The sequence below is a fragment of the Hippopotamus amphibius genome, chromosome 9, assembly GCF_030028045.1.
Source record: "Hippopotamus amphibius kiboko isolate mHipAmp2 chromosome 9, mHipAmp2.hap2, whole genome shotgun sequence".
Taxonomy (NCBI): Eukaryota; Metazoa; Chordata; class Mammalia; order Artiodactyla; family Hippopotamidae; genus Hippopotamus; species Hippopotamus amphibius.
Window position 1 is genome coordinate 103990966 of NC_080194.1, and position 19993 is coordinate 104010958.

A 19993-nucleotide genomic window follows, 5' to 3' on the forward strand; every position below is an offset into this window, starting at 1 on the left:
AAGGAACAAAGCCTGACTCCAATCCTCGCCCGAGTCCCTCCCTGCACCCCGCCGCCCCACTTATTCCAGGGTTAATGTTCTAGCCGGAGACGCCCGTAAACTTTTACGTCACTGAGATCAAGCCAATCACCTCCTTAGGTGCACCAATCGGCGTATACTTACAGCTGAAACAAGGCCGCCCTGGCCAATGACAGAGGCCGTACGGCGGAAGAGCAGAAACGGTCTCCCGGGGAGATGGCAGCCGTGGTCCGACTACAAGCTGATTGGCAGGTGCTGTGACCAGAGGTGAGCTTCATAAAGCGAGCGGCCGTTCGGAGGCGGAAGCCCGAAGAAGCGCGGGCCCGCGCCCAGGGGGGGATCGGAGGCACAGATACAGGTCTCAGGAGAGCAGGAGGCGGAAAGGACAGCCCCGGAAGAGGCCGCTGCGGCCGGCGGAGTCGGACTGGAGGGGGCGGTGGCTGTCCCGGGACGCCCGGAAGGGGAGGGGCGGGGCGGGGTGATGGAGGTCCGGACTGAAGGCGAGGGCCAGGCCTGGGAGCAGCGAGGGGCTGGGTTTACGGGGTGGGCGTGACCCTCGAGGGTTGGGGCGGGGCCTAAAGGGACCTAGGGCACAGAGGGGAGAGGAAGGGTTTGGTGGGCCTGGACCTGGTCTGTGGGGGCCTCATCTAGCGGGATTCCGAGGCGGCAGCGGCATCAGTCCAGGCCCTGCCCTACGATCTCATCCCGTTCCCTTTCGCCCCTCTCGCCGCTCAGCTTTATACTCCAGGCCCTGTCCCCTGAGCTCTGCCCTCGGATGTTCCACCGCCCAGAGCTTGCATGCGCCGTGGGGCGCCCCAGGACCAGGAGCTGGTGGGTCCGGGGGCTCCTGGGCGGGGGTCCCGGGGCGCCCCTCCTCCCTCGGGACCTGTTGTCCCGGTCCTCGTCTTTCCCCCGGATCTAGTATTCAGGGCGGACCAACGGAGCGGACCTCGGCAGCTGCTGACCCTCTATAACCCCACGGGAGCAGCGCTTCGCTTCCGAGGTGAAGGGGATGGGCGTCTCGTGGTAGGGATCTGGGGACCGGCGGCAGAACACTGGGGAGCTGTAGGGTGCAGTCAGATGAGTACTGTCGGTTGGATGTCCGGCCTTCGCAGAAAGGAAGCGTCATGTCCAGTCCTGGGGTAGAAGGCAGGGGGTACTCCATGAGCGGGGCTTGTGCAGGGTCTCTGAGGCAATAGTCGGTCCTTGTGTGCCTTTTCCCCTAAGTCCTGTGCACAGCACCTGCCAAATACACAGTGTTTGACGCGGAAGGATATGTGAAGCCTCAGTCCTGCATTGACATGTGAGTTGAGAGGGTGGGGAGGCTGATGAAAGCCAGGGGCCGCTGCCACCTTTTTCTGATTTACCGTGCCATGGCTTAGGTCTCAGACCCGGTCCTCTTCAACCTGTTTTCCCCACCCTCTGTCTGTGTCCCTAAGGGAAAGTTTCCTGGGAGGGGGTGGCCTGGAGCTACTTGGATCACTGCCTCTTATTCACTGCCCCTCTGAGCGTCTCTCCTTTCTTGGAACCAGTGTGATTCGCCACGTGGCCCCCAATCCCAGCCACTATGACGTCCAGGACCGCTTTCGCATTGAGCTGTCTGAGGAGGGTACAGACGGCCGAGTGGTGGGGCGCAAGGACATCACCTCAGTTCTGAGGGCCCCAGCGTATCCCCTTGAGCTTCAGGGACAGCCTGACCCAACGCCCCACCCAGAGCTTCCTTCCTGGACAGCACCACCCACGGCCCAGCACTTCCCCGAGAGTGAGTTTGGGGATGGGAATTCTTGAGTTCTGTAGGGAGGGAACACTTTGCATGACCTTAGAGATGAACTCAACTGGAGTTAAAGAGGTCTTCCGGCTCAGTCTTTTTTTTTTTTTTTTTTTTTGGCCGCACTCCTGGGCTTGCAGTATCTTAGTTCCCCGACAGGGGATAGAACCCAGGGTCCTGGCAGTGAGGGTGGGGGAGTCCTAACCATTAGCCCACCAGGGAATTCCCTTCCGGTTTAGTCTTTTGCTCTTTGGTGGAAACATTTCTAGGAGTTGAGATTTTATATCAGGTTAGGGGGGGAAGCAGACTTTGCAGTTTCCTTGGTCTCTCACCTCCACTTAGAAAAATTCTTCCTTTAGCTCTGACTTCAGTACTTCCTATCATGTGTCAGCTCAGTTCAGTTCAATAAGAAACCCGGGTTGAGCAATTATGTTCCAAGTTGTGTTTGTATGGGAGACAGAGGTCCCTGCTTGACACACAGGTACACAGGAGCCAGTAATCAAGGCAGAGTTGAAGAGAGAAAAAGAATGATGAGGGCCCAGAGGGGAGAAGGTTTCTTGTGGCTGTGGGGACAGAGCCTCCAGGGAGGAGAGGACACTTCCAGTGTCCAACAAAAAGTAGATACACCTTCCATCTTCAGCCTTCTCCCGGAGGACCTTGGGCTGGGCAGGAGTGGAGGCTAGAGCTCCTGACGGGCCTTGTTTCCCAGACCCCCACCCGCAGCTGGCCACCAGCTCCTTCCTCCTCTTCTTGCTGATGGGCACAGTCTCTGTGGCCTTCCTGCTGCTCCCGCTCCAGGATGAACTTGGCAGCCAGCTGCCCCAAATCCTTCACGTCTCCCTGGGACAAAAGTTGGTGGCAGCCTACATCTTGGGTGAGCACAGTGACAGTAGGGGATCTGGGCCCAGAGAGAGGAGAGTGGGGATTGGAAAGAGGGTGTACAGAGCCGGCAGGCTGCACATATGACTTTGCTCTTTCTCCCCTCTCCAGGCCTCCTGACCATGGTGTTCCTCCGGACCTGAGCTCTCTGCTCAACCTCCACACTCCCTCCCCGCGCAGGGACATGGACTTGGACATGGACGTAAGACAGCCACTGTGATGCCTCAACTCCTACTTCCTTCTTCCTGCCCATTCCCTACCCCCCAAAACCCAGGGATTTGTATTCATTTTCCAAGTTAAAATAAAATTTTAAAATAAATTTGTAAAATTGAACTGAGAAATGTAAGGAACACGCCCCTTTCTTCCCACTTCTTTCCTCCAGTTCCTCCTGCTCCCAGGGCACCTGGCACCTGGGGCAGTGAAGAGGCCCAGTGAGAATTTAGAAGACCTGGGTCCTAGGCCTGGTGCTGTACCAAAATAACCGTGTAACCTTGAGCAAATCATTTAATTTCTCTGAGCTTCAGTTTCTGCCTCTAAAATGAGGGAATTGGGAAAGTTGATTCTTGGGATTCCTCTTAGCTCTATCCTGGGGATAGGATTCTGTACCTAAGGCAACATACCTAAGCCAAAAAGAAACAAATCCAAATACCACCTACTCCCACCTGCTATAGAACTCAGGTCCCACCAACTTGAGACATCAGAGCCTCTTGTCAGGGTTGCCTGGAGGCTTCCCCTCCCCAGAATCCTCTTCTGCCTTTTTGTCCCTTTATCTGCTTTTATTTTGTCTCTTCCTTTGACCTCAACCCCTGTGGGTCAGAAACACCAAGGTCCCTGGCAAGAAAGCAAAATGGCACTACCTGACATAACCTCAGCCTAACCAGGCAGGCGAAGTTAAGGCAAAGGAAAATAATAGGCTCCTTGAAAGGCAGGCTTCCCGCCCTCCTTCAGATGCAAGATGAGCGGGGAGGAAAGGAAGAAGGGCAGCCAGTGACACTGGCAGATTGTTGATTGGGAACAAAAATCATCAAGATAAGGTTAAGACAGACTGGGTCTGTTATGCTGCTGGAAGGTTATCAGTTGTTCCAGCTTTACTTTGGGGGCCCTGGGAGCTGCCCCACTGCTCCGGGAGCCTTGTCCTTCCCACACCCAGAGCTGGCCCCAGTGACATGTGAGCCTGATACTGTGCAGAGAATGGCAGCCTACATCTAAGATGTAAGGCAGGCTCTCCCCATGGCCCAACAAACCCCTCACCTCACCATTCACACTGGGTTGGCTGTGCCCCGGACCCCACAAAAGCATTTGAGGTATCACACATTAATGCTCTTGCTGGTATCTGCTGAGAAAAGGGCTTGCTGCTGGCAGGATCAGGAGGCTTTCTGAGACAAAGCTGTGAAGGGGCAGATATGGGGTGAGAGGGGCTTGGGACACAGACCTTCTTCTAAAGTAAATTTCTTAGAAAGCAACACTGAGCTGGGCAGTAGTTGGAGAGGGTGGGTATTAGTTTCCTGTGGCTGCTGTAACAGTTGATCACAAACTAGTGGCTTAAAACAACACAAATTAATTCTCTTACGGTTCTGAGGGTCTGAACTCCAAAATGAGTCTTCTGGGGATGAAATCAAGGTGTCAGCAGAGCTGCTTCCTTCTGAAGGCACCCGGGGAGGATGTTTCCTTGACTTCTCCAGCTTCTAGAGGCCATCTGCATTCCTTGGGTAGTGACCCCTTCCTCCATCTTTAAAGCTAAGAGAGGAAATAACAAATAATTATTGTTTTAAGTCATACACACACAAAAAAGCCAGAAGTGTAGCATCTTCAAATCTCTGACTCTGAACCTCTGCTTCTGTTGTCATATCTCCTCTTATCTCTGATCCTCCTGCCTCCTTTAATAAGAACTCTAGTGATTACATCCCCCAACCCCCTCCCCAACCCCCGCCCCCCCTCCCCCCCCACACACATAATCACCCTGTGTTAGTTTGCCAAGGCTGCCACAGACTGGGTGGCTTAAAAAACAGAAATTATTTTTTTCACAGTTCTGGAGGCTAGCATCCAAGATCAAGGTGCCGACAGGTTTGGTTTTTCCTGAAGCCTCTCTCCTTGGCTTGCAGGTGGCCCCCTTCTCACTGTGTCCTCACATGGTCTTTCCCTGCACACGTGCATCCCTGCTGTCTCTTCATGTATGCAATTTCCTTCTCTTATAAGAACATCAGTCAGATTGGATTAGGCCCATTGTGATGGCCTCATTTTAACTTATTCACTTCTTTAAAGGCCCCATCTCCAAACACAAACTTATTCTAAGGTACTAGAAGTTAGGGCTCCAACATATGAACTTGAGGGGACACAATTCAACCCCAAACACTCCCCATATCAAGATCCTCAACTTACATCCACTAAGTGCTTTTTGTCATGTAAATTAATATTCATTCACAGATTTGGGGGATTAGGATGTGGACATCTTTATCCAGACCTTTATTCTGTCTACTACAGGGAGCAAATGGACAAGGTAGAGAAAGCCTGAGAAACAACAATTTGGGAAATTTCTTCTGGACAGTATGTCATGGAATCAAGGAGTCGAGGAAGTTTCTGACTCCTGGTCCAGGCTCTCGAGAACCCACCAAGTGAGACTCAGGGGGCTAAGGAGGACACAGTTTCATCCTGGAATCCAGGGGCATCCCAAGCTGTAAACTAAGAACCCATCACTTCCCAGCATCTGAGGAGCAGGCTAGGACCTCTCACACCATACTGGGAACAAGAGAGGACCAGGAGCCCGAGAGACAAGTCTACGATTTACAAAGCTGCAGGGAAGTGAGAACCAGGGCCACAGCCTCCTGAGACCATGATTAAAGGTCAATTGTCTGTATAAAAGTGCCTGTAAGTCCCTGCCCTCCTGCAGCTTCTACCTTACTGGACAACAATTGGCCAACGGGGACCCTGGAGGGGAGAGAGGTCCCAGGCTGGGCCAATCTAATGGCTGTGTGACCACTGCAGTCTCACAGGGCTCTGTGCTCCAGAGGGGGGGCCCGTGCTTGGGGGTCAGTGCTCTGCAGTCACTGTCTTGAAATTAATGATTTTACCTCTGAACTTCTGTTTTGGAAGTGCAGTCTGATGAGACAATGGAGCATGTGCTGGGGGTCCTGCCTCCCCTGGACGGGTTCTCACCTGTCAGCTCCCTGCCCCCACCCAACCACAGCTGCCACCCTCCTTCCCCAGCAGGGACCTGGGTGCAGGCACAGGGAGGGTCTGGGTCTGTGTCTGGGTCAGACATGTGCTATCTGTAGCAAGTTATGGAGCACAACCCTGTGTGCCTACAGGAATCTGCCCCAGACTATTTCCTTGTCTGAGGGATCTGGACATTAAATAACAAATTAAAAACCCACCAGGACAGGTTGAGAGACTGTGGAAGAAATAAAAAACTTTGTTCTTGCTTTTTTTTTTTTTAGCTTTGCCGCTGCAGCATGTGGGATCTTCGTTCCCTTATCAGTGATCGAACCCACGCCCCCTGCATTGGGAGCGTGGAGTCTTAACCACCAGACCGCCAGGGAAATCCCTGTTCTAGCTTTTTGAGCAAGAGGCCCCGCGTTTTCATTTTGTACCAGGCCTTGCAAATTATGAAGCCATCCCTGGTCCCAGGAGAAGGTACAGAGCCAGCCCCCCACCTCGTGGTGGTCTTTGGAGAAGGACCCTCCTTATTTCCTCAGGCAGTTTCCTTAGTTCCTTAGGTAACGGGAACAGCTCTTTTCCCCATGGAGGCAGCATTCCCACTTGCATCCTCTCTGGCCCCTTCTGCCCAACACTAGGTCTCAAGGGAGAGATGATTGGGTGAGGTGAGGGTGAGGAAGACGCATGAAAGTGCTTTTAAACAACAGATGCCACACGTGGTTTATTGAGGTTCAAGCCCCAGCCCTTCCCACTACAGGCCATGTGTTGGCCATAAGGCTATGGTCCCAGTGATCTTTCCCACCGAGAAGGCTGGCCAGGTCCCAGAGCCTAGGAAACCTTCCAGAGTGGTCTCTAGCTGTCGGGGGGACCCCACTCCTGAAGAGGAGGGGGCTATGATTGAGGGAGCGGATGCAGCTCTCTGATTAGCTGACAGTATGACCATCCCATTACGGCAGGCACTGCTCGCCTACTCCTACATTGTTGCAGGGCCTGGGGTGTGTGGGTGTCTGCGCTGGCGTCATCGCTGGGCCCCAAGGAGGTACGGTCGTGGCTAATAAACCAGTCAGCAATGGGAGGTGGTGCACAGGCATCTCCTTCACACGGAAATCACTCTAGAGAGGAGAGCAGGCGCTCTCGGCAGGGGGCAGGGGCGTGTTCCGCCCCACACCGCAGGCCTCAGAAGTTGTTATCGATGTTCCAGACGTCCCCGCTCAGCGCGTTGGCTGCGCCCTGCAGCGTCCAGGTGAGCAGGGCCAGCTGGCGCCGGAAGCGGCTCTCCTGGAAGCCCAGGCCCCGTGCCACCTGGGAGGAGGCGGTCCCAAGGGCCCCGGGGCTGCCCGAGCGCAGCAGCCGCACGTGGTCCAGCAGGGCGCCCAGTGTGTGGTCTCCGCGACCCAGCAAGATGTGGCGGAACGGGGAGTCGGCAGGCGACACGTACTGGGACAGGAAGTAGAACTCCACCTGTGCCGAGAGGCAGGTATTCTTTCAGAGTGCTAACAGCAGTTCCAGACCAACCTCAAGACCTCGCGCGCGCTGAATAAATATTGTTGAGTAGCCTCTTTAAGTCCCACCTCCCTTTGATTACCCAATCAGGATTGGGCCATTCTGTGACGTCACCAGTAGCCAGGTAGGATGCGTCCTCCCACTGTGTTTTGGGTTGAATCCCTTTTACTCCTTGTGGCCTCCAAGCCCGCATCTAGGTCTCCCTGTCTTCCTTCCTCACCCATTCACTTCCCTGCCCAAAGCCTCAAAGAGCCATCTATTGTCCTACTGTTCCTCACCTCCCCACATGCCAGTCATTCCTGCCCACCTGTGTGAATGTCCACAGCCCAGAGTCAAAGGTCAAGCGGACAGGCCAGCCCCTGTCAGAAGTGCCTGACTCTGGGTCCTCGCCCTTTTGACTCTGGTGCTGTTGTCTTTCCTGAGATGGCCTCGCTTCTAGCCCAGTTCTCCCACCTCTCTGCCAGCCTCTCTGTTCTTTTTCCTCCCGTTGGTGGGCAGGCCCAAGGTTCAACCTCTACCTTCTGCTCTTCTCATTACCTACTATCCAATGGTTTTCAACCCTGGCTGCAAATCAGAATCACTCGGGGAAGGTTTCTGAATTGCCATGGCATGGGTGCCACCACAGCAGAGTCAGAATCTCTAGGATTGGTCTCACACACTCATATCTTCTTAAAGCCTCCACCTTTCACTCAGAGACCTCATCTGTGCCCCTGGCTTCAACTGGGATCTCGTGGGGACAGTTGCCAAGTCTGTTCCACAAATCATCCCCTGGAATCCTGTCCATCTTGCTGGACCTCCCCACTGGGATAGGGGTCCCCGCCACAGCCTCACACACATGTGGACACCAACTTCTTCCAAAACCTGACCCTCGCACCCACTTTCCCTCATGAGCACCATGGTGTACCCCCGGTGCCAGGCTCTCAACCTCAAAGGTGAGGAGTGGAGTGGACACATGGTCAGACTTTGGTTTCCAATTTCTCTTTGGGGTCAGACTACCTGGTTTCTAATTTCGGCTTCACCACTTACTGTGTGATTTTGGATAAGTCACTTAGCCTCTCTGTGCCTCAGTTTCTGTGTACAATACTAGCAACCTCACAGGATTTGGAGGAGTCTTATGGGAGAAAATGAAGTAAAGCCCTAGCACGTGGTTGCCCTCAATGAATGGCAGTCGCTATTATTATTCTCTTCCTCTTCCCTCAACATCTAGTCAGTCCATTTTTCCTTCCAAATGTCTCACATCAGTCCAGTCCCCTCACCCACAGGTGGCATTTGCCACCCTCATCCAGAGCTCAGCTGTCACTAACTTCATTCCCTCTTCAAGCCATTTACACACTGGCCAAGTCCTTCCTAAAATTCCACTTTGTCCACATCACCTGCTCGCTCAAAAACGTTCCATATTTCCTTGATGCCCAGGCCCCCCAAACCCAAACGTCTTATCCTGACATTCAAAGCACCCCACAGTTGACCCCTAACCCAATTCCCTCTGCTTCTCCAAAGGGCTTCTGTTCTGGCTCTGCTGGTCCACACCCTGCTCCCAAAGAGAGCCAGGCCTACTTCACTGCCATGCCTTTTTTTCTTGGTCTCTCCTGAAACATCCTCTTTTTGCACCAACCCAAGTTCTGCCTGTTCTTCAAGACCCACATTATAATCTAAAGCAAGGGTCAGCAAACATTTTTTGCAAAAAGCCAGAGAGTAACTATTTTAGGCTTTGCAGGCCATGTTGTTTCTGTTGCAACTATTCAACTTTGCTGCTGTAGCACACAAGTAGCCACACACAATAGGAAAACCAATGAGTATGGCTGTGCTGCAATCAAACTTCATTTACGAAAACAGGTGGCAGATCAAATTTGACCTCCTAGCTATAGTTTACCAACCCCTAGTCTAGAGCCACGAAGTTCCCTGGGTCTGGCCCAGCCCTGTTTGAGATTCTAAAGCCCTGCATCTTTTACTCTTCCAGCCCTGAGTCTGAATCATGTCCCTTACACACAGATGCTCTTTATCCCTTGGGGGGCACATGGCAACTTCAGGGGTGGGATGAGGGGGGTGTCTTTTTTGTCTCTAGAGTCTGGCACAGCGGGGGTTAAAGCAAGATCTGTAAATGAGAATGAACCATGCCCAATCCAGGAGAAAGGAGCCAGGACCAAAGAGTAGGAGGGGTAGGTTTGTGAACAGAAAGACGGTATGAGTGATGCCAAGGGAAACAGGCAGGGACACAACAGGGAAAAGGAAGGGGGAGAAAGAACAAGACCTTGCAAAGGTCAGACATAGCATCCCCAAACGGTGCATGCGTACACTGTGGGGTCCCTGTTCACCCCACACTCACTGAGGATGGCCCTGCATATCATTTTGCCCTACGGACTTTTTCCCTCGCCCACAGTCCCTACCCACCCATTTCCAGAGAACAAAATGTTGCAGGGTTGAGTTCTTCGGGTGAGGAAAGGGAAGGAAGAGGATGGGTTGGAACTGGAGCTGGGATGCAGGAGGTAATAATAATCTTATATAACGTTCACATGACACCTCCTCCAGGCAGCCTTTCTGGGTTTCGTACATCTCACCAGAAGTAAAAGAGCTCTCTACGTTCTTAATTTCTTAAGCCTTTTGTACCTCCCAAGCCATAAGCCTGTGCCTCTTAGACCTTGGACCACCATGGCCATGCTTTTCCCTCTCTAGAGGGGTAAGGAGGCAGTGGGGAACCGGAGGGGACGCGGTTGCCCCAGTTCTGCTATGCGGTGGGCGGGCGACTGTGGACAAGGGGCTGGCCTTCCCTGTCTCATCGCTTTGTGAGCCCGCCTCAGTGGTCGCTCCAGCCTGGCGGCCCTGTGAGCAAAGCACTGTGCGTCCAGGACGGGAAGCGCCCCGACGACAGGGACGAAGCACGGCTGCGCGAAGGGAGGTCCGCGCGCTGGCGCTGGGCCGAGAAGAGTGCCCCCGGCCGCCGGAAGAGGGCGGGGCGGCGCGGACGGCGCGGGCGGGGCCTCACCCGCATGATGCGCACGTTGTACATGCGCGTCAGCCTCTCGTCGTTTTCCTCCGAGCTGTAGATCTCCTTCCGCAGCTTCTCGGCCGCCCGGATGTAGTCCCCCCGCGCGGAGTACACCCACTGCAGAGTCAGCCCGCGGGCCTGAGGGCGGAGGCGCGGGCTGGGGCCGGCGGCCGGGGCCAGGACCCCGGCCTAGGGTGGGGGTCCAGGTGATGGGGGAATGGGGTTGGGACCCGGGGCCTGTCAGCAGTGGGGGGGGGGAACAGGGGGACAGAATGCCGGGGGCAGAATGAAGGGAGAGAAGACCTGTGCGGTTGGACGGGTACCAGCTGGGTCCTGGGGTCTTAGTGACTGGGGCAGGAGTAAAGGGGCCAGGTTGCCAGAGGGGACCTAGACCAAGGGGAAGAGAGGCCAGATCCCCTGGCCCGGGCAGCACTTTAATGGGATATAGCGCCCCCCACCGCCAGAAGCCGGGACCCGGGTTGGCATCTTGGACCTTGAGGTCTCCGGAGAACTCGCTGAGGCTGCCGATGTGCCTGAGGACCACGTCCCCGTAGCGGCCGAAGTCTAGGGGCAGCAGGTGATCGTGGCTGAGCCGGATAAGGAGCTGCCCGGCGAGCTGGGCCACAGTCTGCGCCACGGCAGGCAGGCGGCCCCGCAGTACCCTGTGCAGGTTCTCATAGGTGTCGTCCTTCGTGTGCAGGAAGGGGTACGTCCGGCCATCCTGCCAGGACAGGGCGGGGGCTAGCGCGCGGGCACGGCGCGGACCGGCCCAGGGGCTGCTGCTCTGGGGCAGGGCCCGGAAGTCTCACCTCCATGAAGGAAAACTCAACGGCAGGTACCCCCGCAAAGGCCGTGAAGGAATAGGCACTGCTGTCCATGGGCAGCGGCCGGATCCTGGGGATGGGCAGGGTGGAGCGCTGTGTGGGTTCAGGCTCCCCCCACATCCCCCCAGCTCTCCTCCCTCCCCTCCCTGCCCAACTTACACCTCAGCTTCCCAGCTCTGATTGTGGAAAACCATCTGCTCGTAGAGGGTCTGCCCACTGCGGTTAGGAGAGTCCACCTGGGGGCAGGGTAGGGGGCACGGGTCAGGCTCTGGTGGCCAGCAGCTTCCCTTCAACCCCCACTCCTGGCTGGGCTCTTGCCTGCTTCAGAATGTTCTCGATGAGGCTGATGAGAAGGGGGCTAGTCTTGGCGTGGAACTTGTCATCCCCTGCAGAGAGGGATGCCAGACTCAAGGCTTGGCCCTGAGGGCAGGGTGCACCTGAGGGGGCCCAGGTGGTGGCACTGCCCCCACTCACCGAACACTGCATTGTCCAGGCTCACGTAGACTACAGCTTTGAGGTGCAGCACGCTGAGGTAGCCCTGTGGGTGAGAGGTGTGGAGTATGAAATCCTTCTGCCTCTCCCCACTACCTGATTACCTGCCCAGGACCCCAGGTTACCTCCAGCCACTCCATGGAGCCCACACTCCCAAAGTCACCACCATCCCAGCTGATGAAGAGAACACTTCTGCGGGGCCGGAAGCCTGGGGGCAGTGGGAGGAGGGAAGGAGAGAGAATGGGCTTGGCCGGGAGCCAAGTAAAGACACCCCCCCCCCCCCACTTTTTGTCTTCCTCTGTCCTGGTCCCCCTGGGTCTCTCCTTCCCTCCCATCAAGCCCGCATCCCAGCCCATCTCACCTGGGTCTGCCCTGGCTTGGTGATGGGGATTGCTTACATAGGGACTCTCCTGCTTACTCTTCACTCAGACTTGGACTATTAGTACTTTATTATTTAGATGAGGAAATGGAGGTGAAGTGACTTGCCCAGGGCCATGCAGCCAGGACGTGGAGGAGCTAGGTTTGAAGCCCAGGTCTCTGTGGCCACCCTCCAGCCTGCACTCCTAACTACCTCTCTGCCTCGTCCTGGCTCAGACCACAGCCCCAGCTGCCCGGCTCAGGCCCAGGCCCTGACCTTACCGTTGCTCACCATGGAGGAGAAGGTCCGCACCAGCTCCAGCAGTATGGCAGTCCCCACGGCGGACTTGGCCGCTCCTGGGCCCCATGCATCCCTCTGGGCCCCAATGACAACATAGTGATCTGGGGGAGGGGATGTTGGGGGCCCACCTCTTACATGGGCAGAACCCAGAGGCTTCTCCCTCGACTCTGGAAGGGTCCATTTCTCCAGGACCCGCATATCTCTGCGATCCCTACTGCCCCTGAAGAGAGTGCCTCTCCTCCCCTGGGCCCTTCCTGGATGGCCTGCTCCTTTATCACGGTGCCTGGGGTCATTCTGGGCTCTATTACCTCCCTGATTGGCGGCGTGTCCCTCTGTTCATCAAATCCTGACAGTTTCCCCCCTTTTTAAACCTCTCTCTGACCCTCCCCATGCACATTCCCACCACCAGCATCCTCACCTGAGCCTCATCACAGGCCTCCCTGTGCCTCTCCTTCAGTGCTTCTACGTACCACATGCTTCAGGTCACGGACCCACTTTGATTCCCCACTGTTATCCACATCAAGTTATGCTTGAAAGGCTCATCTAGTCTGACCTCCCTTTCATGCTACATTACCCAACTTATGCTTGCTCACCTCTGGTGCTGGGGAACTCACTACTGTGTAGAACTGCCCATTCTGTCTCTGGACAGCTTTGACCGTGAGGTCTCCTCACTGCCAGCCCTCTCAGCCCCAGTCCAGCCCCAACGTGCCAGCCTCCCTCCCTGCTCTCCCCAGCTCCCCCCTGCAGGGCATGGGTTAGATGCTGAGCAAGCAGGCACACCTGGCTCCGAGCGGCCCTCGATGCAGCCAAAGATGTTGCTGATGGGGGTGGAGGCCCTGTGGTTATTGACCCCCAGGTGCAGGCCTGGCCCAGGGCCCAGGTGATAGGGAGAGACTGGGAGGTGCCCCTGCCATTCCTGGGGGGCCACAGGGCCTTCAAGCTTCCTGGGGATGGGTAGAGCAAAAAGGGTTGGAAGTGGCAGGGAGGTTCAGGCTATAGAAGAGCCCAAAGCCTCCTCTTCACTCTTTCTCTCCCTCCCACCCTCTGGCTCCAGCTCTGTGCATCTGTACCCTGCCTGAGGGGCCAGTGCAACCAGAGCTGCCTTGGACAGGTGTGCAGGTTGTGTCCTGCTCAAGGGTGCCCAGCAGAGGTGGGTGTGATATCCAGCTGGAGCACCACTTTCCAAATGGCAAGAGTCTGTGCCCACCCCGAAGAGCCAGCTTGCTCTAGTTCACCCAAAGGCACCCTGTGGACTAGCTGCAGCCTACCTCTCTCTGCCTCCTCCCCTCCTGGTCCCCACAGGTCCCCCACCTCAGTAGGAGGGAGGCAATGTCCGCACTGATGGGCTGGGCTGGGATGCTCGGGAGGCCCGAGGACTGGACTGGAGGGAACTGGGTTTGATTGAAGGAAGGGAAGCCAGGCGTGTAGGGGTCCCCCATTCCCAGGTGCACCTGTAGGGAGAGGGGTGCCCACGCTGAAGCTGAGCCGGGCTCCCTAGAATAGCGTGCTAGCCTCATCCTATGCAAGGTTGTGCAGCCCTGGGACCCCAAGAAGGCACTACTGGCTCCCTCAGACTCACATGTCCATACACAGCCCGCTGGCTGGACAGGCTGAGCTTGTGTGGGCCCTGGGAGAAGTCTGCCGGGTCTGGATATATGAGCACTCCTCGGGCCCCGAAGTCCTGGGCACTGGCCACCTGGGGAAGGGAGGTGGCTAAAGGACTGCTTCTCCCCAGAGAAAACGGATTTAAAAAGGTGGAAAGACCAAGTAGAAGTGGAAGGGCATGGCCTCTGATCTGCAGCCATGGATCTACAGAGAGGCTGTGAGCACCCCCTGGACCTCACCTCCCACCCTCCCGCAGTGCCTTCGCATCCCCCAAACCCCAGTGTACCCCCCATTGCCTCCTGTTTCTGTTCCCCACCCCGACCTCCTGATTTTGTTCCACGCCAACAGTTTCTAACTACCTGTTTGGTTCTTCCTTTTCTCTCTCTGACAGCCTTCTAGACGCTTCCCATTTGCCGCCACCCGATCCCTCGGCTCCCCAGCCAGCACCCTCCCCGCTCCGCCCCATCCCCCATCCAGGGAGCCTCACCTTCTGGGCAAAGGTGATCACCCCCAAGCGCACCAGCAGGAGGCGCCCCGCCGGCTCCACGCCCCGGGCCCGCAGGTCCTGCAGGTCCTCCGGCCGCCCGTAGTGGGCGTACACCAGCTCTCCCTGGGGAGGGGAGGAAGGGGTAGGCCGTGAGGCGCGTCCCTGCTCCACCACCAGGGAAAGGGCACGTTGCCCCATCCTGGGGACGGGGCAGGAGGCGCTCACCGTGGCGTTGCCAATGGCGCTGTAGGGGCAGTAGACGTCGGGGTCCTCCAGTGGCAGCTGCTCCCCGTGCTTCCCGGAGGCATCAACCCAGTGCAGGGTGTTGGGGTGAGCCCTGAGGAGCGGGGGTGGTGAGCGCCCCACCAACAGGTCCGCCACTCCGCAACGCCCCCCCTCCCTGCACTTACGGGTCCGGGAACTGCAGCCCCACGTAGTGCGTGTCCATCCATACGTGGTCCAGCTTCTGGCGCAAGAGTGCCGCGTGGATGTCCTGAGCCAGGGCTGCCATCCCCGCGGAGCCGGCCACCCTTTCCCGAAGGCTGGTTTGCCTGCGCAGGGAGAGGGGGGATTGGGGTGCGGGAAGAGAGAGACGCTGGGACTTCTGGGCGCTGGAGGAGAGGGAGGGAGGGGGGAAGGATGCCAGAGGTGTGGCGTCCCCACCCCTGGTACCCCCGCCCTGGGCAGTGAGGGGCTCTGAAGTCTCTCTTGCCATCACTACCAGGGCTGCACTGGAGGGTATCCAGGGCCTCCTTCTGCTTAAACCTCAGTTTCTGATAGCCAGGGGTCCTATCCACCACCCCTTAGGTTCATCCCAGATCAGGCCAAGCTCATCAATCTGTCTACTGTCCCCTGCACACGTACACACACTGGCCTGTGCTTTGCCCCAGGCATGAAAACACTTTTCTTCCAAAGGGCAATCTGGGCAGAGGTGAGGGGCCCTACATCTCTCTCATCCTCCAGCTGGGCCCCATGGAGACACCTTACACCAAGGTTGCCAGTGGAATCTGGGGTCACTTGTCTGGTTGGAGACCTCACCCTGTCTTCTTCCATACCCACCACCTAACTAGCCAGCCTGCTGTCACGGGAACTCTCCCTGATCTTCCATCTCACCTGTGCCAGGGCCATCTCCAGCCCCACCTCCCAGCCCTTGTATGGTCTCTCTCTCAATCAGCTCCACCTGTGCTCTTTCCACAGCAAACAAACTTCCCTCCTCAGCATCATCACTGAATACCCCTTCTACCTTTTGCTTTGGCAGAAACGTGGCTGTCCCTTGGGAGACCAGGTCTCCTTCAGGACAGTTGAAGAAGGCAGCTCAGGCTCTCATACCCCCAGGGCCCAGAGAGGAGGTGTGTTCCTGGCTCCACTGTTCACATTTCTGACGTTTCTCCAGAGGCGGAACTCTCTTCCTTCAAAGTCTATGCCATCCAGCAGTCCACCCCCTGTCCCCCCTCACTGCTATCTTCTAGCCAATTGGTCACTTATCAACTTTCAGTGAGGACTCTGGCATCTGGCCAGCCACTTCCCTGGCCACATCCTGGATCTTGTCCCCAGAACTCCATCTCTGGAATATTGATCCAATTTACAGAACACCTACTAAGTGCCAGGCATGGTGGTAAGTGGAGACTCCAAGATAAATAGGATACAGTTTCTCAGATAAATCTTAAATGTTCCAGAATCTCACTCTCTGACTGGAGTTTTTGAGGCTGGAACTCACTCCCTTAGCCTCACTGTACCTGTTCATCAGCCCCATGGAGCACTCCACACTGTCCACTTTCTCCATGCCTATCAGCTCCTCCCTGGTTTCCCTTCTTTCCACATCCAGCCTAGAGTCATACGGCACCTCATTGCCCACTCCTTCTCACTGCTCCCCTCTTGCCTCCCTGCCCTTCGATGGCATCCACAGTGCCACACCCCACCCCTAGACCTGTCAAACCATCCACTTGCTCAGCCTGTACCCAGGCTACCGAATGTTGCTCAAGAAAAAAAAAAAACAAAAACAAAAGCCATGCGTGTTGTTGATGCCACAGATTTAAGGTGTTCAAGCAAAATGGATCCAGCAGTGTATCGACAAATAATAATGCATCTCGATCAAGTTTATGTTGCACTCATGAAGACAAGGAAATCTATTAATACGAAAGACTACAAGGGCTTCCTAGGTGGCACAGTGGTTGAGAATCCGCCTGCCAATGCAGGGGACACGGGTTCGATCCCTGCTCCAGGAAGATCCCACATGCTGCGGAGCAACTAAGCCTGTGCGCCACAACTATTGAGCCCATGTGCTGCAACTACTGAAGCCACGCGCCTAGAGTCCGTGCTCCACAACAAGAGAAGCCACGGCAATGAGGAGCCCACGCACCACAATGAAGAGTAGCCCCCACTCACTGCAACTAAAAAAAGAGCCTGCGCACAGCAAAAAAAGACCCAACACAGCCAATAAAATAAATTAATTTTAAAAAATACAAATGACTTCATAAACATTAATGAAGAAAAGTCATGTGATCATCTCAACACATTCTGGAAAAATATTTGAAAAAATATTTGATTCTTGTTCCTCCTTTCCTGATCATTAAAAAAAAAAGTCTCAGTAAGCTAGAAATAGAAGGAAACTTCCTTAATTTGCTTTTAAAAAGCTAACTGGGGGGATTCCCTGGTGGTCCAGTGGTTGGGACTCCACTTTCACAGCCGACGGCCTGGTTTCAAAAAAGAAAATTTTTTTTAATGAAAATGACAAAATATTAGAAAAACATTCCTATGAAAGTTAGGAAATAGGCAAGATGTTTACTATCATAATTACCTGCATTCATGTCCTCTCCAATGCAGTAAGAAATGAAAAAGACATAAAAGACATAAGCATTGGGAAAAGAAGCTATGTGTCTCTCATTGAACATAGATTATATGATTTTCTACTTGGGAAACTCAGGAGAATCCACTGAAATAGTGATTTCTGACCTCTTCTCTAGACCTACCCGGGCTGCTCCTTCCCAGTAGGAAAAGCTGACCTCAGCAGGACAAATTAAATGCTGGCTTGCTCATGCTGGGCTGGCATCCCCCATGAGCTGGCGGATGGTCTTTGGCCACAAATGCATTTACTTCTTTTTCTGATTCCCTAACCCCGCTTTGCAGAGCCCCCCTCCCCACCCCGAACTCCCCACTGCCAGAGGTCAAAATCCAAACTCCTCAAAGTCACGTTCAAGACTTTTCTGGGTCTGTGCCACCCCTCGTGTGGATGCTGGACGCCTCTGTGCTCATTCAGTCATCTCACTCAGCTCCTAAACATGTCCTCTGTAGTCTCATCTCTGGAACTGCCCTCCCTCCCCTCAGCTCTAAACGCCTGCCATCCTTCTGAGGACCACTGAACAGAGAGGCCAGGGCAGCAGGTGGAAGGACTCACAGTCCCAGGAGAGGAGGACGGGAGGCCGAGTCTGAGCGGATGATCGTTTTTGAGGGCAGGGAACAGGGCAGGTTGATCCTCACCTGATGATGTTTTCCAGATGCCCCTCTCCCAGGTGCTGCAGAAACATGGCCTGGAGGTCGCTCCAGTACAATGTGCCCTGGTGGGAGTTCAGGCCCAGCTCATAGTTCGTGTCCTCGCTGACCACTGTCACGTCGTCCCCGCATGCCTGGCAGGAGCCCCGGAAGGCCACGTAGCCCAGGAGGAAGGCTGATGGGTGGCAAGATGGAGATTCTCCTTGTGCCCTTCTCTGTGGCCCAGACATCCCCCCCAGCCCAGACTCTCCACTGGGGGCGGGGGATGGCTCTCACCCCCAGTGAAGATCAGTAGCGCTGTCAGGACCAGGTAGGGGGCGGCTCTTCGTCCTGCTGCTGCCCAGAGTCCAGGATTTTGCCGAGCTGGTCGAGAGCCCAGGGGCTCGGGGCCCCTCAGCTCCATGGGGAAGAAGTGGGCCGGTGGCTCAGCCCCCTCCTCCCCGTCTTCCTCTTCCTCCTCCAGGCGCCCCTGCTGGGCGCCTTCCACGCGCTTGTAGATGACCTGAGAGGGTCCTGGGGACAACCTTTGCTGTGGGGGCATGGTGGGCATGAGATTGGGGAAAGAGGTCTGGGGGGGTGGGGAGGAATCTGGCAACAACAGGGTCAGTGACTTTGGGGTGCCATGAACACAAGACAGGGGAGAGGGGCCCAAAAGACAGGCTGGAAGGGAGAGTTGGAGGTGAGAAGGGGAGGGGCCAGGCTTGGGGTTTGGGCGGGGGCTGAGGACCTAAGGGTCACCCAACTCCACTCGCTCTTACCGCTCTCTGGAGTAGACCCCAAGGACGCTCCATGCTCGTGCCCCCTCCTGAGCCCTGCAGGCTGTCCCCCACCCCAGTGATAAACCGTTTGTGGGAGCCCCAAGAGGCCCCTTATCAGCCCTGGCAGGCAGCCTGAGCTCAGGTCCTTCTTCGCCTCCCCCCTTCCAGGGTGGGACAGAGTCCTGGCTTCAGTCCAGCCTTCCAGACATGACCCCCCCCCCCCCCCCACTCCCGGCCCAGGCTAGAGGATGAGGGGCTGTGCCCTCCCCTGCCAATCTCTCCACAGTCCCACTCCTGCCCGCTTCTTGCAAAACAATCAATTTTTTGACCTTGGGGCAGACTTTGGCCTCTAGTTCCCGTCAGGGCTGGGGGAGGAGGGCTGATGGCTGAAGAGGGTGGAGATATGGATGCCCCTCCCCCCTCTAGCTTCTTTCCCTCCTAGTGTCCTTGGGGACCCCTTCCTAAGCTCCCTACCATCAACATCTCTGCCCCTTCCTCATCTGGGTTGTAGGCTCCCCAATACCCAAGCCCTGTAACACATTAGCTGCCCTCCTTGTCTGGACTCCGGCCCCAGTGGGATCCCTTCCTGAAGAGGTCACAGTGGTGTGACCTGGGGTCTGGTCTGGTCATGTGGGTGTCTGTCCCATTGGAATCAGACTTACAGGGGGATTGAGGCTCCTGCCTGCCAGTTGCTGAAGAGGGAGGTGCATGGGTGGGAGCACATGGTCAGGCAGGACCAGTGAGTGCTCCAGGATGGGGGTCCTGCCTGGAGTCAGGGATCTGTGGGTCAAGGCCCACCAGGCATCAGTGGAAAGAGTCCTGGCCAAAGCGTGGGAAGAGCTGGGTGACTCTGGACAAGTCATGGTCCTCCCTGGGCACCTGAGCCTCTTTGGTGACCAAAGGACTTGGACCACACGGGTTTCTCTCTCTTTGGGGTCTGGGGACCTCAGGACACACCATAGGCACAAACTGTTAAGTTTTACCTACAATTTCATGCCGGGGGCACAGGTCCCCAAGTCCCGCGGAGGAACGCAGGACAAGTAGCTCTAGAATGGAAGGGCTGAGGGGCCCGGTGTCGGGGTCTCCCTGGGAAACCTCAGTTCCTACCCAACTTGAGAGAGAAGTTCTGAGCTGCTGGGGCGCCCCTGTGCCTCTGTCCCCGCCCCACTCTTGCCACTGTCTAGCGCCCCAGGAAAAGACAGCGCAGTCCCCGGCTCACCTGATTTGTGGGTCCAGGGGTGCCTAAGTGCAGCCTCTCCTGAGGCCCGAGGCCCCGCCCACCCCAAGTCCCACCTCCGGCCCCGCCCAGGCCCCGCCTCTGGGGCTGGCCCTCGGCTCCGCCCCGCCCCTGCCGGTGCATCCGCTCTTCTGCTCCC

General features: G+C 56.2%; 2 protein-coding genes across 5 annotated transcripts; one reads left to right on the plus strand and one right to left on the minus strand.

Moving 5' to 3' along the window:
* Positions 1–2998, plus strand: MOSPD3 (motile sperm domain containing 3). 4 transcript variants are annotated; one of them, XM_057747638.1, is made up of 6 exons: positions 1–285; positions 754–1021; positions 1246–1321; positions 1551–1780; positions 2427–2660; positions 2777–2998. In XM_057747638.1, the coding sequence occupies exons 2-6, from the start codon at positions 817–819 to the stop codon at positions 2806–2808; spliced, it is 777 nt and encodes a 258-aa protein (XP_057603621.1). In that variant the 5' UTR covers positions 1–285; positions 754–816; the 3' UTR covers positions 2809–2998. The 4 variants fall into 4 exon arrangements, with proteins under 4 accessions (XP_057603621.1, XP_057603622.1, XP_057603620.1 ...); XM_057747639.1 differs by having other exon boundaries at positions 43–285; positions 2496–2660; XM_057747637.1 differs by lacking the exon at positions 1–285 and having other exon boundaries at positions 299–1021.
* A 3534-nt stretch (positions 2999–6532) lies between these two features.
* TFR2 (transferrin receptor 2) lies at positions 6533–19874 on the minus strand. The gene is made up of 19 exons (XM_057695456.1): positions 19837–19874; positions 18618–18678; positions 18136–18388; positions 17848–18034; positions 14781–14921; positions 14596–14707; positions 14371–14493; positions 13858–13974; positions 13590–13729; positions 13059–13222; positions 12260–12379; positions 11746–11828; positions 11603–11666; positions 11447–11514; positions 11288–11364; positions 11114–11198; positions 10798–11025; positions 10302–10442; positions 6533–7279 (listed from the first exon to the last, which is right to left on the minus strand). The coding sequence occupies exons 2-19, from the start codon at positions 18648–18650 to the stop codon at positions 6995–6997; spliced, it is 2421 nt and encodes an 806-aa protein (XP_057551439.1). The 5' UTR covers positions 18651–18678; positions 19837–19874; the 3' UTR covers positions 6533–6994.
* Positions 19875–19993: the final 119 nt, after the last annotated feature.